Genomic DNA, 16178 nt, shown 5'->3' with positions numbered 1-16178 from the left:
AAAGGAAAGGAAAGGAAAGGAAAGGAAAGGAAAGGAAAGGAAAGGAAAGGAAAGGAAAGGAAAGGAAAGGAAAGGAAAGGAAAGGAAAGGATAGGATCCTGGGACGTCTTGCAGAATTTATTTCCAGAAAGAGGAGATCACCTTCCCAGGCTTGAAAGTTCCTGGGGAGACGGGCTTGTCCGAAGCTAAGGTTTCCTTCCACAACCTTACCTGGGCAAGTCTGTGGGTTGCAGTCTTGGTACTCCGCAGCATCTCCCACGCAGGGCAAGCCCCCGTTGCGAGGCTCCGGGTTGGTACAAGTTCTCTTGCGGACGCGGAAGCCCAGCTCGCAGTCCCGGGAGCAGGATGACCACGGGCCCCAGGTGGCCCAGCCTCCGTTCAGAGTGTGTGGTGACGTGCTCCCGCTGCGCAGGAGATCCTCCACCAGGGCTGCAGAGGGCCTCGGGCTCAGCGACCCTGACCTTGGGCTTTCCCTCCGGCCCAGGCCTTCCCGGCTCCCGCCCTCCCCACCGCTCCTGGCTGTACCGTCGGTGTCGCAGGCTCCGGTGCCGTCTGCCGGGCAAGTCCTGGTCTCTGTCCTCCTCTTGCCGAACTGCAGACCGTGCGGGTCCGGCAGTGGCGCGCGGCAAGTGAAGCGGAATCGCTGCTCCTGGCGCGCGCCACCCTGGGTCACGTTCACGGGCAGCCAGGGCGTCCAGGGTGTGTTGCGTCGCACTTCCGGGCAGGCCTCGGGGTTGCAGGTCTTGAACTCCTTCGGGGTGAGGGTAGCTTCAGACCCCTAACCCCGCCTGGCCTGTAGGTCTCCCCGCTCCCCGCGCCCCAGCCCCGCGACCTCACCACGCCGCAACCCGGGCACGAGTTGCCATTTTCGCAAGAACGGCGGCGCGACTGCACGCCGCCTCCACAGTTGTTGCTGCACTTGCTCCAGGAACCCCAGGAAGCCCAGAAGATGGGCACTGGGCAAGGTGTATTTTCATTACAGAACCTGGGGAGAAGGGAGGCGTGTCACCCTAAGGCGAGATGCTGCTATCCCCGCTCCAGAATCCAGGCTGGAGGATGCCCAGGTGGATCCCACATCCCAATTCCAACATCTCTGCATCCACAGGTAGCTCACCGCTCCTCCCGGCTCTTGCCCACGCAGATGCGGCCCCCATGGCGGGGCGCCGGGTTGCTGCAACTTCGCTGACGGACTTGGAAGCCGATCCCACAGGACGTGCTGCACTGAGCCCACGATGACCATGCGGTCCACGCCCCATTCCTGGTGGAGTGGGAGGGGACAGAGACACATGCCCCTCTGAGCCCCAGCTTCTTAGATCTGGGCTGCATCTGAGGCAGATGGATTTTGTGTTGTCAGGACTGGCGAGACAGTGACAGAAAATATCAGCTCCTAACCAGGCTGGCTCAGGCAGATTCGTGCATTCATCCGTTTGCTCATTCATGCCTCAAATATGTATTGAGAGCCTTCTTCCATATATCAGGCTGTGCTCAGGGCCAGGGACACAGTGATAGGGCCGGGCCCCTACACAGACAGGCAAAAGGACACACTCTTTAGAGGTCTCAGTTACCATTCCAACCTGAAACCTTCCTTTCCCCCTTCTGCGATACCCAAATCTCTTAGTCCCTACTCCCCTCCCTTCTCCCCTGCATTATCTTCCCCAGCCTCAGACATTCATGCCCAAGTTGACCTAAGGGATCAGGTTCCTGCTTACTGGTACCTTTATCCTTAAAATAAGAGCAATAGCTAAATTCCAACCCATTGAGGTTGCTGAGAGGGTTAAATTAGTGAATGTAGATAAAATAATTATTTTTAAGAATCTCTAAAACTATGGGTTAGTTGTGATAATAACAATTTTATGCAGTTCCCAAGAATGAGGTGGTATAGTTATTCCTTCACAGACATCTCTTTTAACCTTCGCAGCAACTCTCAGGTGGGTACTGTAGCTGGAGGGCTGGCCAAGGCCATGCCTCTAGCCAGTGCAGGCTGGGTCAACACCATCTCATGCTGTCCCTCAAGTTTGGAACAGCCAAGCTTATTGCTTTTGGCAGCAACTCCCATGCCTGCCCAGCCTTTCTCTTTGCACTTTCTGCCATGAGGCAGAGACTCTTCTTCCACTGATGTGAAAACTCTTCTAATGCTTGTATTTCCTGCCTCAGATGTTAGCTTCCTGCCCAGTCCCCGGCACTGCACTAAAGTGTAAGCACTTGGGTGAGATGCCCCATTTCCCCCAATTCTCTCTGTACAAGTCCTAAGCAGACACCATACAAACCCTGCCCTTACATACCTGGAGCAATTGGCGATATGGATGGATGGCCCCAGGCACTCGAGGCCCCCACAGCGAGGCCTTGGGGAGTCACAGGATCTGGCCCGGCACAGGCAAGAACCCGAGTTGTCTCCATCTAAGTGCTCACACGGTTTCCATGGTGACCATGGGCCGAAGCCCCCATCCCGTGTCACATTTCGTACCTGCAGACTCATATAAGGGGGCAAGACTCCCGTCACACAAGGCAAAGACAGGGGAGGGATACTGATGGGGAGTCATGGCTGGCACTGAGGGGAAGGGGAAGGAGCAGGCACACAAGAGTTCTCACAGGACAGGCTGTGATGTTCTGGATCCACAGGCTCATGTTGGAACTGTCTTCAAGCGTGCTGCAAAGTTGCCGCTTCCCATCCCAGCCGCAGTATGGGTCCCGTGCTCCCAGGCATGCCCTGCCAGATAGAGGTCCTGAGCCTCAAGCTCACCGGCTTCCCAGGCTCAGCTGGGTCTCTAGAAAGTACCTGGACAACCCCCTGTGGGCACCTCTTTCTATCCTGGTTTTCTTCTATAAAAAGGATTAAATTCAAAGCTGGGGATTTAGCTTAGTGGTGGAGCGCTTGCTCAGCAAGCTCAAGGCCCTAGGTTCCACATCTAGCTCCGGAAAGATGAAAAGGAAACAACTTAGCTTCACTGTGCGCTTGCTGTGTAACTGGCATCGTTTAGAGAACTTTCAGAGGCACAAATGAGTTCAATGCAATAACCCAGTGAGGTAGGCCTGCTGCTGTTCCAGGCAGGAAGGACCCGAGAGCTCAGCAGGGACTTAGCTAAGAGACCAGATTTCTTTCCCCAGAGCTGGAGGGCCCCATTGCTCCTCACCTGGGACCACTGGAAGAGGTGCAGTTTGCACAAGTGCAAAGAGACAGCCTTTTCCTGTCAGACCCTCAGAAAGTTGTTCTTAAGCTTGGTGCATTTGAAAAATCCCCCGAGGATCTTGGAGAAACAGTGGTACCCAAGTCCTCCCCAACCCGAGTCTCTGTGGTAGGGTGGTTCTTAAAGCCTCGGGATGATGCTAAAGGTATAAAGGATGATGCTGATTTGAACCGCTAGGATGACTAGGTCTTTGCATGGAATAAAGGCGAGGGGAGAGGAGGTTTCCCAGTGATCCCAGAAATCTTGTGGAGCTGGAGCCAGCGCTAGGTTTCCCAACAGTTCCTCTCCTCATATCCATCCACTCAGCCTTCCCATTGAACTTCACGCCATGACTCGATGTGGACCCCTTTCTCAAAACACAGGATACCTAAGAACAGTCCAGGGTCGTGTGTAGTTTTGTGATGCTTGAGCTGTTTGGGGGCAGAAAGCAGCAGCTAGCATTTTAGCACTGGGAGAATGAGCTGAGCTGCTAGTAGACAGTGCTATCCCACCCTCCCTCCCCTGGCCACGGGGCTATCCTCTCTGCAATGTCCAGAAAGACAGTGCTTCATACCCCAGTGCATGCCCCAGATACCAGACGTATTCTCCAGGTCTCTTTTCTTCCTTTCCTTCTCTGATTTACTCAGGTAACATGGCCCTTTTTAATAAGAAGGTTAACTCTCTGCTAGTAGGACCTCAAGGAGAAAAAAAAAGCCTGTGGGGATTCTGGAGTCAAGATTTGCTGTTCTCTGTTAACTAGCGAGAGTACTAGATCATGGAGGCTAAGGAAAGGGGGAAAGGGGCCCTCCAGCACGCAGCGAGCCCACTGCCACTCCAGGGCTCACTTGATCCCTTTGTTGTTTCTCAAGCTTCCATCCTGTTCTGCTCTGCTAGGGAGAGTTGAGAGAATACATGGGAAGGGTCCCCAAGAATGGAGGTGAGGAGACAGGAGAGGTCTTGAGAAGGAACAATGGCAGGTGGGTGGGTGAGTTCACAGCATCGTGCATGCTTACAAAAGGATTTTCCCAGTGGCAGGGGCCAAGGATGCTGAGAGCCAAAGGGATACACACAGAAGCCAAGAGCTTGCAGTTTTTGGTGTTCCTGGGATGGAATTCTTTTTTTTCTCTTGAAGCTTCATGGACAGTCATTTGTCAGCCATGGTTTAATTGATTGACTAATTATTTAGTTAATTAATAGATAAGGTCTCACTCTATTGTCCAGGCTAGCCTAGCCTATGTAGCCTAGGCTGGCCTCCAACAGTGATCCTTTCTTAGACTCTCAAGTCTTTGGATTAGTTGCATAAGACACCATGTCAGGCTCCTTCAAGTTCTTCACATTTAGTGAGTTCCATAGGTCATGTCAAGTGTCATGGGGAAAAGGAGGCCATGTGAGAGTCATGCAGAGAAGACAGAAGAGGAAAGGACTGAAGAAGACACTGACAGCCCCTGTTCTAGGCTGGCCCACAATCTTGTATAATCCAGGTGGTGTTTTGGGCACCTGTGGACGAGGCCCTGACTGGACCCCACTGAGCACCCTGTGGCCTTCCTGGGAATCCAGAGCACTCCCATGTCTGTGGCGAGTGACTCAGGTTCCTCTTCACTCACCTGAAAACAGCATTTATATATTTTATAGCATAAGTACACTCATATCAAATCCAACCATCAGTTTGATTTGAGGATTTTTTTCACAAGCAGAATCTACCAAACTGGACACTGTGGGGTTCAAAATAACCCAAGTGCACAAGAAATACCGGCAACCTATGGCTTTGAGACAATGCCCACAAGCTCCGAGTTGGCTCAAGAAGAAGCAAGTTCAAGCAGTCAGAACTCAACAGAGCCTGGACTCAGATTATGACAATTAAGATTCTCTGTGTATGTGCGCACACAGCATGCACACTCGCATGTGGAGGCTGGAGGACAACCTTGGGTGTCACATGTCCATCTCCTTTAAGACATGGTCTCTTACTGTGATGTAAAGCTCACCAATGAAGCTGCACTGCTGGCCCCTGAGCCACCTTAGTGACAGGATTACAAGTGGCAGTCACTGCACCAGGCATTTTTATGTGGGTGTCAGATGTTGAGCTTAGATTCTCATGTTTGTGAGACAAGTGCATTGCTGACAAACACCCTGAAAACCCCCAAATAAAATTAAACTTAACCAAAACAAATGTGTGCTAGCAGAGAGAATGCTAAGGATGGACATTTTGAACCAGCTTATGGAAGACTAAAGCAGAAGATTCTGGGGGAACCCCGTGTGCCTCACCGTCCTGTTTCTCCCAGAGCCTTGCTGAGCCTAAAGCAGTAGCTTCCAGTCTTGAGTGCAAATCCTACTTTCTAGGGCATCTTTTGAAATGCTTAAGCAAACAGAACAAAACGCCTTCTAACATTTGGACCTATGGGACTAGAAGTTGAGGAGTTAGAATTTTCAAGCTCTGGTGAATAATTATGGTTGAAAACTTCTTCTGTCCCAGGGCCATGTCTGTTAAGGTCCCAAGTCAAGTGGGATCTTGTTTCCCCTACCTCCAGTCCTGAAAGAGTAGGGGCACAAGGGAGGAAGACAAAGTAGAAACTGGCCCTGCTTTTCTTGCCCCAGGTCCTCTCATATTCTCTGCTTTTCCAGTTAAGGTTTAGAGAGAAGGAAGAGGAAGAGGAGGAGGAGGAGACCAGATCCTTTACAGATAGCCCACACTGATGGTCTGAGAGGCATTTGAGACTCCCCTCTCCAGGGCCAGTGCCTCCTCCTGTTGCTGTTGCTGCTGCTGCCAGCCACTGCTGCTAGTAACTAAAGGGACTCCTCAGCTGAGTCCACACTCACTGCCTTTGGGCTAACGGGCACTTCAAAGCTGACAGAGTAAGGACCATGCTTTAGAAAATGAGAGCCCCATGCTAAAGAGCAGGAGAGTGCCTGTCACTACAGAAAGTGGTAGGAATTTAGAGTTCTTTCACGAAAGGAGCCATCAGGCCAATAATGTATCACCGTGTCTTTTTTTTTTAACTGTAGCATCTCAAGCAGCTATTGCAAAAGGGAACAGGTTTATTCCACAGGCTCACAAGTAAGACAGAGATGGATGGTGGGCATTGTGAACTAGAGGATCCTAGCTCCCCACAGCCATTAGGGGTGGGTGGAGCTGTCCAGGGTAGAAACAGCACCATGGGGCTTTTGAGCATGTGAGAATTACTTAAGTCTGCCCAGAACAAGGATCTGGTTGGAAAGAGATGCAGCTGAGCCTGGGCCTAATCCTGAACTCATGGGGGTGGGAGTGGGGTGCAGAAGATGAGTGAGTTAGGGTTGAGGGGAAAGGTCTACTGGAAGAAGGAAAGGGCAGACTCATGCATTGAGCATCTTAGCTCTTAGTTCCTTTCTGGCCAAGCCAGAGTATTGGTTATGCATTGTGGAAATGAGATTGCTCTAATTAAAAAAGGTAGAGGCAAGCTTCCGGATGCTGGGTAGATGAGGAGGCTGGTGGTGTCTCTGTTTACCCACTTTGATCTTCCTGCCAACTTTGGAAGGAACGGGGACAAACATGAAATGCCTAGACCCTAACGAAGCCTCTCCCACCCGCCCCAGCAGCATTAATTCTGAAATGCCGTAGTTGCCACTTGGCTCTGTGACAAGCCTGTTGGCTGCATACCCCTGCTTCTCTCAGTTTATTAACTTTCTGATAATATGATTTTTCACTCTCTAGGTTTTGGACCTACCTAGTATTTTTAAATTACATTTCTTTCTTTATTATGTATTTAATGTAGGGGGCAGGCATGCTCTTGCCATGGCGCATGTGTGGAGGGTCCCCACCTGTAGCTTCATGAATAGCATTTCCACTGTGCACTTCAGCAGCTTATAAACCAAACCCAGGAAACAAGACTCCAAGTTGACCTTCTGCTACCCTGCAGATGGCAGCACACTGGGAACACTCTTTGTGAGTGGGGACATGTCCCTGCCCCTTGCTCTCCTCTCATCGCACTGCAGATCCATGGCTTTGCAGAAGGATGGAGTCACATTAACCCACCACAGATGTCCATGTGCCTCCTGACAAGGCTACTGACTGCACTCTGATCTGCCCTATAGAGCGCCTGTCTGGATAGTCTGAGACTCTAGCTCTACCACTATGATTCAGGTCAGAATCCTCCTTTGGCCTTCTCAGCTGCTCCATTCCCTATGCCTCTCCTGCACCAGTCTCTTAGACCAAACAGGTAACTGAAGCATCAGCCCCGGGGCACAAGGTCACCCTGTGCTGGGTGGGATTGAGTAGTGAAGTATAAAAAATACTGTGACACTACACTGGGTTTTCCTCCCCCCCCCCCCCAAGACAGGGTTTCTCTGTGTAGCCCTGGCTGTCCTAGAACTCACTCTGTAGACCAGGCTGACCTCAAACTCAGAAATCTGCCTGCTTTTGCCCCCCAAGTGCTGGAATTAAAGGCATGTGCCACCACTGCCCTGCTGGGTTTCCCATTAAGGCTTTATAACCTCTTGGAGAATAAGGCATGTGTTAAAAGTTTGTAGCAACAAAAGTGTTTAAAGAGAATGCAGAAACAAAGATAATGCTATCAGCAGGTAGCCACTGCTTTCTGACCAGAAAGAGCTGTCTGTAGTTGGTGTCATAGATTCAGAGGCCAAAGGGCCCAGGAGGCTGGAGCCTCCTGAAAGCAACCTCAGAGACCAAAAGGAATAAAGATGCTGTCTACCCTTTATGACTTGCAAGCCTAGGCTCTTCATGAGTACCAGGTCTGACCTTTACACTTCTGCCAAAATTAAACATCACTGTGCCAAATCCTCCAGTCCCTGGCAAGAGAACTGAAGTTCAAATGGTCACATAGTCTGCTTAAGACCATGCAGCTCATGGAGAGTGGAGCCGAGGTGGGTCCCGTTCATGTCTAATTCAATCTATACCCTACCAAGACACCTTCCTGCCTTTCCCTGCATGGCAGATCCAGGCCAGGGTTTCTCTCTTCCCTAGCCAGATTTGCAGTGGACGGCTGTAGTTATTGAGGCCCGCACCACAAGCCTCCTCTCATACCACCAGCTCTGCAAGGTAACCTATGCACAGCAGGGCTTTGTAAACGTGTGTCACTTTGACGGAACCATGTGTGGAGGCCGAGAGGGGCTCTAGTGACTGCCCATCATTAGCAGCCTCCAGCACCTATCCATCCTTCCTCCTCCCCTGTCTGCAGGCCTCTGTCCAAGCTCCTAGTGTTCTCAGAGAGCAACCCTTGGCAGCACGAAGCCCATTTGTCTCCCAAATCCCAAGGACAGATGGCACAGCCAGGAGAACTCTGTTGCAAAGGCCACAGAGTTCACGTGGCTGTTCTGATGATCATGCAGCCAGGGCAGCCTCGAAGGCTGGGAGTTTGGGACACGGTTCCATTTGGCCTTGGCTTCTCCCCTTAAATACTGGTGTCACTGCTGCCAAATTTGTGACTCTGCTTAAAGCCTATGGACGGAAAGCAATGGGATATTGTAGTTCTTCAACCTGGCTGCCTTATCTGGCTGGTCTGCCTCCAAGGAAGGTGAAGATTTGGGGGCTGCCCCCCCCCCCGCCCCACATCTGGGTAAGAAGTGCTGTGGTTTCAAAGGCAACAGTCTCTCTCTCTCTCTCTCTCTCTGAACTAAAGGGCCTGAGAACAAATCAAGTGAGCTAGAGATGGCTGGCAGGCCAGAATGACGAGGGTGTCCACAAAATAACAGCCACCACCATCCACTAAATGCATGGCTCCCTCGGGCAGTGGTAAGTGCTGATTAACAATTATAAAACCCTTCCAAGATGTTTCGGGGCCCAGGAAACCAGTGTTTCTGAGGTTAAGTGACTTATCCAAAGGTACCACTCAACTGGTGACCCGCAGGGATGTGAGGGAAAGTGGCTCTGAAACATGATTGGAGGGATCGCCACCACCCCCACCCCCGCCACAGACCAACTGGGGCCCTCCTCCTGTCCTCTTGCCTCAGCTTACCCCTGGCTATGGTAGGCCGAACACCTCTCCAGTGGGACCCGCAGCACCCTGTCGCTCAATCCCACGAAGAGCGCACGCGCGCTGTGCAGGATGCGCAGGCTCCGCAGAGGTTCAAGGCGCCCAGGAGGCAGCACGTGCAGCTCCTCCAGGTAGCAGCCACGGAGGCTGCGGCTGGCCGTGGACAGTGCTTTCAGGATGGTACCCGACTCTGGGGGGGGGGGGGGGCAAAGGAAAGCAGCCTTGAAGCCATGGCTTCTTACAGCCGCTTTCCCTCCCAGCCTCAACCACTTCTCCATCTGCAGCTCAGGCGAGTCCTGGCCGGCTCACCAGTGCCTATGTAGAGTACGTGATAGAGCGTGTCCTTAGCTTGCACAAGGTCTACCACGAGATGTGAGAAGCGGACGCTGTCCTGGGTGACACAGGGCTCTGGTGTCACCGGCTGCACAGCTTCGCTCATCAGGAAGAGCCGCTGTGCGTCCTGCAGGCTGCGCTCCGTGAGGTTCTCGTTGGGGCCAGTCTCCGGCAGAGTGCCACACTGCCACAGGAAACCGAGTCACTGGTGCCCAGTCCCCACACTGTGGGAACTGTCATGGTCTCCTTCCCACCCATGGGGACCTTGGGTAGACACTAATTCTCCAACACTCCTTGTCCCCAGCATTCTATCTGGTCCCTGAATCTTTTATAAGAAAGGATGAGTCTTTTTAAAACTAGGAGAAACTGAGGCTGGGAAGATGGAGAAGAGACCTACTAGGATTGGGGAAGAGGGAAGGAGGGCTTGGGGAAGAGGGAAGGAGGGCAAAGGGGTCTGGTCCAGACAGATCATTTGAATGTGTACAGGGTCCAGTAATTTTAAGCTGCTTCGTATATGCCCACCCTCACAGAGGGCCAAGCTGTTTGGTTTTTTTTTTTTTTTCCGACACCCTTACCAGCTCCAAGTTTGTGCCTTCTAGTCTAAAGACAGTCACCTTTTATTGGGCATCACAACAACCTTTGCACAAATCTAGAAGGGATCTAGTATAGTATGGTATGGTGAAGTACAGTCCTGTCCTTAATTCTAAAAATGGAGTAAAAGGATCAAGGGAGTAGGATGAGCTGCCCAACATCACAGAGATGGGCTGCATGTGGCTCAGCATTGCTGGACTGACGAGCCTGAGCTGAGGCTACATCACCCCTGGAGCTGGCAGTTGGAAGGACAGGAAAGTCAGCCATTTAGGCTGGGCATGGTGGCCCGCACATCCAGGATGTAGATGCAAGAGAACTCTGTGAGTTCAGAGCCAGCCTGGTCTACAAAGTGAGTTCCAGGTCAGCCAGGGGCAAGACAGTGAGACCTTCCTCAAAAATAAATAAATGAATGAAGAAATAAATAAATAAATAAATAAATAAATAAATAAATAAATAACTCTGCCATCAGTCCTTTAATGCTTTCCTTCCTGTCACAGGATGGGTACTACTCACTATTACCTGCATCCAGGGTTCCTACAGACATTAGTTCCCACATTGCACATAGTCTGAATGATCCCCAGATAAAACATCCAAGGTCTGGCCACAACACAATTTACCTGTGTAGTGTTCTCCTGGCCTCTCCTACTTTGTATTGTTGAGGTCCCTGACCCTCTGGGCATGTGGGTTCAATGACAGAGATAACCAAGTAGCTTCTCTAGCTCTGCTTCTTCCCTATCTCCTCAATAGCAGTCTGAGGATTTACTATCCTCTGGGGGGACCTATCATTGACTCACCAAAGACAAGCCTAGAACAACAGGAGCAGGCTAGAGTTAGCCTGTGCTGAGCAGTTAAGAGTCAGCTTGTGGGTTGGTAGTGGGGGGCGGGGGAGGGGCAAAGGAGGAGAAGCTGTACCTGGAAATTGGGGATGGGATTGGCAATTGGGAGCCAGGCAGCCCTGGGGTTTTCCTGGTAACGAAATGGGCCATTGAAAGCCTTGGAGATGGCACTGAGGTTGAAGGCGCAGACAGCAGAAGCCGCAATGCTGTTTCTAAAAGGCAAGAGGTGGAGGAATATGGTCCTTCCTTCCCGAATTAGCTTTCCTGGGCCAGACACTCTCCTCTGAAGCCCCTCAGCATATCCCCACTCCTCATTCCCTAGGTCAGGAAGTGGCTCTAGGATGAACCCACCGCACTGCAGGAAGAGCTCACTGGCAAGAAGCACTGGAGCATCATCCCCCAATACACCCCCCAACACACACACACACCATACTACTACCTCACCCTCTTCCCTTATTCAAAAAAGAGGTAGAACACACTCAATGGCCCACATTAAGAAATACATCTGAAGGCTGGAGAGATGACTCAGCCATTAGAGGCTAGGCTCACAACCAAAAATATGAAAAAATACACCTACACTGAAGTTTCATGAAACAATACTGCGCAAGTGAAATATGTTATACTTGTGGTATTTGATTTCAATCTATTCTGATGTATGCATATATGTAGCAAATAGAGAGTTAGCAGACCACTGGCTTATGCTGCAGCCTGCAACTCACAGAAGCAGATGATCTCTACAACCCTTCCAGGCTCAGAAGCATGGGTCTCTATGGATGTGGAGTGAGCAGCCCACAGGCACAGCATTGTCACACCCACGTGTCCACTCTAAGTCCCTGCATTGGTTCTTCTCCCAAATGTGTCTATTATCCTCTCCCTCTGCCTGGTCCCAGCTCCATGCCGTTCCCCTCCCGGTGCCCAGCTCCACCCCCAACCCCATGCCCAGTTCCCCCCTCCCCAGTATCCCTGGATGCTGCCCTGTCCTTCTGTTGGTCTCCCTGCAGCCTGGATAGACTCCTAATCCACTCTGCACAAAGCAGCCAGAGTGAAAGTCCCCAAACTCACACCAAGCTGCTCACTGGTCTTTTTATCAAATCCCTCAGTAATGTTAACTTGTCCACAGGGGTAAAGACCAAAACCCTAAGAGCAGTTTACAAGGTCTTTGGGACACAGCCTTCCCAGCCTTACTCTTTAACGTCTCTCCCATCTTTCCCTTCTTCGATTCAATGCTCCTGTCATATGGCCTTCTTTAAAATGCATGGGACATTTAAAATTTTTTTAATGTGCACTGGTATTTTGCCTGCATGTATGTGAGGGTATCAAATCACTTGGAGTTGAGTTACAGACAGTTGTGAGCTGCCATGTGGGTGTTGGGAATTGAACCCAGTCCTTTGGAAGAACAGCTAGTGTTCTTAACCCCTGAGCCACCTCTCCAGCCACAGGGCATTTTTTTTTTAAATTCCAAGCTTTGCATAAGTTATCACATGGGGGTTGAAATGTCCTTCAGATCCTTCCTATGGGAAGGCTCCTGTGATCTCTACCCTACACCCTGCTTTCTCCCTTTGTAGGAGTTACCAAGATTGCTTAAAATAGCCCTGCCCCCTCTAGACTGTCACCCCCCCTTAATGGCAGAGCCATGAATGTTTTTGCTCACTGCTGCCCACCCTCACCCCAGGAAAAGCACCTGGCATGGAGGGGTTACACAATAGATAAATGGTTTATAGTCTAGACTGATATTGTCATTTTTTTCCCTTGATGTCTCTCCAGGTCTTGCAGAAAACCACCCTCCTACATTAAGAGCTAGCCAACCTTAGTCATGGCCAGCAGGCTTTCAGCCCATGGCCTGTGTGAACTGTGTTGAGTGTTTGTCCCCTGGCCAGGATGACCTCTCTATTGCTACTGGCCAGTCTCACCCACATCCTTGCCTGTCCCCTCAGACTGTCCTTTCTGTAGATGACGTGGGAGCATCCAGTGCCTGCTACCTGGAATCACTCACAAGCTCCTGCTGTCCTTACACAATGCACTGCACAGCATTCCCTACTGCAAAGGCCTTCCTCGGTCTCAATGGTGCCCATTCATCACTTCTAACATGAAAAATTTCCCTTGATTTGTTCGCCTCTATGTGGAGGGGCAGCGGAACAGAGTCTGACATCCCTGGGAAGGTTGCTCATCCTCATATCGAAGGAAACAACAGGGCTGCCAAATGCTAATTTGCAGGTTTGGCTGTAGCAGGGTGGTGTAGAGGAAGGTGACAGAGGACTCCTATACTGCTGTTGCACTTAGGCTGAAAGGGACCATAGAGCATCCCTGCCTGAGGCCGCCACCCATTCACCCCAGGCAGGGATGCTCTGTCCTTTATGAGCCACCAGGCAGCTCCCCTCCCCTGGGCCTGCCCTTCCCAGAAACTCAAAGCACTCCAGAGGTGGTAAGCTTCAGATGACCAGCCGCAGGAGCAAGGAGATCTGTGCTTTATGGATGAAGACACCAGACTCTGAGAAAGGATCTGCTGAGCCCACTAGGCTGCCAGGCTAGGCAGGGTGAGCCCTGGACTGACAGGGAAGCCAGGTAGCCGAAGGTGGGGCCACTCACACGTTAGTGGTGAAGACGCCATAGATGAGGTCCTGCTCGGGCAGATGGAAGGCACTCTGCAGCTCATTATAGTAGAAGGGGACCTCTCCCGGGCGGGAGCAGTTGAGCCGGGCCTTCATGAATGTGGTCCACGTGTCCTCCAGCAGGAAACGTCCGCCTACATCATTCTTGCACACCCGGGCCACCCGAGAGTACACAGTGCGCCCACAATCATGCTCCACCGCATTCTCCCGAAGGAAGAAATATGCAAACAACCCGATGTCAAAGGCTGCCACAAAATTTGGCTCTGTGAGGATGGAAAGAAGACGGCCCACTAGGAAGGACTCGACTGTGTAAGTGTTCTTTGGTGGGAATCTTAAACCCCTCCTTGCTGACCCGGGCTCTAAGTAAGCCTGCTCTTGCTTCCACTGTAAAATGAAGCTCCCATATTTATTAATAATGTTATTGCTAACCGTGTTGCTTCACTGGATAAAATACACTACCATAAGAACTTTATTGGTTCACCCACTTAACCCTCACTACACTTTATAAAGCAAGCCCTATCACTACTGTGTATTACAGATGAGAACACCATGCTTGTTACAGAGAGGCTCCGCACATGCTGAAGGCCATGCAACTTGTTAATAAAGAAATAGATTCATCCTCCAGAGGAAGAATGTTCATCCTGTCTTCCTCTGTTTTTTTTCCTAATTTTTCTTTTTCCATAACCACTACAATATGCAATTTCAACTCTCTCCCCTAATAGCCTGCCCTTTGTCTGTTCTGGGTCCTAAGGATATCTGGGCCTCAACTCCAGTGTCTCTTGGTCTTTGGGCAAACATCTTCCCTGTCCTATCCACTTTATGGATGAAGCAACTGAGACTGGAAAGGCCAATGGGCTTTGGAAGGCAGGACAGCCCCGCCCCAGACCTGGGCCACCTTACCATTGAGCCATTTGGAGTTATACTGGGCAGTGCGAAGCGGTGGCCCACTGCCCAGGCTGCGGTAGATGACTGGGTCCCGACCAGAGAAGTCAATGACTGTGGCTGCATAGAGCTCCCCCTGGGAGGAGATGACGGCTGTAGAGTTGTGGCGTGGGTCATAGGGGCAGCGGGCCACACCGTTGATCTTCTCAATAGTCCGGCTGAGGTTCCCTACCTGGAGATGGTGGGAGAAGAGAGCTTTCCCCTGGGCTCCTGGGGCCATCTGGGGTTTCCAACGGGGACCCTTGGTTTCTGTGCCCCACTTCCCATTCTCAAGAACCCCCCGGCACTGCCACCCTGCGATCTCGTGGTCATTACAAAGGGTGAGGTCCTTCAGGAGCGTCCACTGAACCCCAGATGGACATTTCGAGTAAGACCAATGAAGAAAATACTGAAGAGAGGTTTAATTTGAAATTCAGATGAAGAAGGAATTGTTTTATGTTTGTCCCAATATAACACCGAGATACATTCTCCACCCATCCTGCTACGTTTGTCATTCCCCACTCCAAGACTGTGTGCCCGGGGAAGACACCATGCCCTGACAGCCCCCTTTCCCTCCCCCTCCCGACGGCCCACCTGTCTGCTGGAGCACACTGGGGAAAAGGCATTGGTACCGCACATGAACACCTTCCGGCCGGAAACAATCAGGACTCGTACATAGTTCTGACACTCCTCCTGAGGTGGGAAGGAAAATAGTAGAGGACGGCAGCACTGCCGGTGTGGCTCCGGGCGTGTTTGCCTCCTACAGGTGCATCGCAGATGCCACTGAATGTCCTACAACATCCCCACACTGGATCAGTTCTCTCTGAGGTCCAGCTCATTGTCTCCATTGACTCCCTTTACCCTCACCCCAGGCTTCTGGGGCAAGCGACCCCATGCTCGCAAGGATTCCCCAAGATCTCCTGACCATAAGCTTCCAGCAGAGCCCCCCCCCCCCCATGCCACCGGCATGTACCTCCGTCTTCCCTTTGCTCTGGCAGGAGCGGCGCGTGTCCTCACTGGAGGCCCACTCTGTAGCCTGTGGGAGGAACAGAGGTGCGCTCTCCAACATTGCTCATTAAGGCATATGGCAGCCAGGGTCGGGCGGAGGACAGGAAGCTGAAAAGGTCTTGGAAGCCTGAAGATTCAGACTTTCTCTCCCAGCATCTGAGGTCAGAGATTCACCCAGAGGCCTTTAACTAGTGGGTGGTCCCTCCACCTAACATTTCTCTGCCTGATTACAATGGGGACACCTAGGGGACCTGCTTTTAACTAAATAAACTTCATTAGCCCCACACAGCTTTCCAGGAACTGCTCCAAGATCAGCTATGAAGCTGCAATTGGCCAAGAAGTGTTTTAAGACCACCCAGGTCTTGGTGGGGGACAGGAATGTGCCTTCTCGAGGTCCCTCAAAAGAGTGGGAGGCTGACCGGGGCGTCTCTTTCTGAAGGCAAGACTGTGTAAAGCTTAGAAATAGGAGTTGTAATTTTCCCACTAAAACCCCTGCAACAATTTATTTTTGTCCCTCAATCTCTGTATACACTGAGGTTCTTGGTGACCATTTAAGATGTGTGGTAGACCATGGGTAGGAGTCTTCATTTCCCATGTCATAGGCTATGTGGGTGTGTTTGTGCCCTTTACCCCACTGACTCCAGGGTGAAGACTTCGTGCCTCAGCTGCTCCTCTCACGAAGTCTTTCCTTCTTCTTCTTCTTCTTCTTCTTCTTCTTCTTCTTCTTCTTCTTCTTCTTCTTCTTCTTCTTCT

At 51.3% G+C, this 16178-nt stretch overlaps 1 protein-coding gene across 1 annotated transcript in view; it reads right to left on the bottom strand.

Annotated features, from left to right (window-relative positions):
* Nucleotides 1-16178, bottom strand: part of Sema5b (semaphorin 5B) — a 122022-nt gene that overhangs the window by 3250 nt on the left and 102594 nt on the right. The window contains exons 5-17 of the mRNA XM_021185096.2: nucleotides 15391-15453; nucleotides 15012-15110; nucleotides 14397-14610; nucleotides 13474-13759; nucleotides 10964-11099; nucleotides 9437-9644; nucleotides 9110-9317; nucleotides 2590-2707; nucleotides 2283-2464; nucleotides 1115-1258; nucleotides 838-985; nucleotides 526-751; nucleotides 211-429 (exon numbers count right to left, since the gene is read on the bottom strand). Coding sequence (XP_021040755.1) covers nucleotides 211-429; nucleotides 526-751; nucleotides 838-985; nucleotides 1115-1258; nucleotides 2283-2464; nucleotides 2590-2707; nucleotides 9110-9317; nucleotides 9437-9644; nucleotides 10964-11099; nucleotides 13474-13759; nucleotides 14397-14610; nucleotides 15012-15110; nucleotides 15391-15453 — 2251 coding nt within the window. The remainder of the gene's footprint in view (nucleotides 1-210; nucleotides 430-525; nucleotides 752-837; nucleotides 986-1114; nucleotides 1259-2282; nucleotides 2465-2589; nucleotides 2708-9109; nucleotides 9318-9436; nucleotides 9645-10963; nucleotides 11100-13473; nucleotides 13760-14396; nucleotides 14611-15011; nucleotides 15111-15390; nucleotides 15454-16178) is intronic.

Source organism: Mus caroli, chromosome 16 (assembly GCF_900094665.2).
Source record: "Mus caroli chromosome 16, CAROLI_EIJ_v1.1, whole genome shotgun sequence".
Taxonomy (NCBI): domain Eukaryota; kingdom Metazoa; phylum Chordata; class Mammalia; order Rodentia; family Muridae; genus Mus; species Mus caroli.
This window is presented reverse-complemented; position numbering and strand designations above follow the sequence as displayed.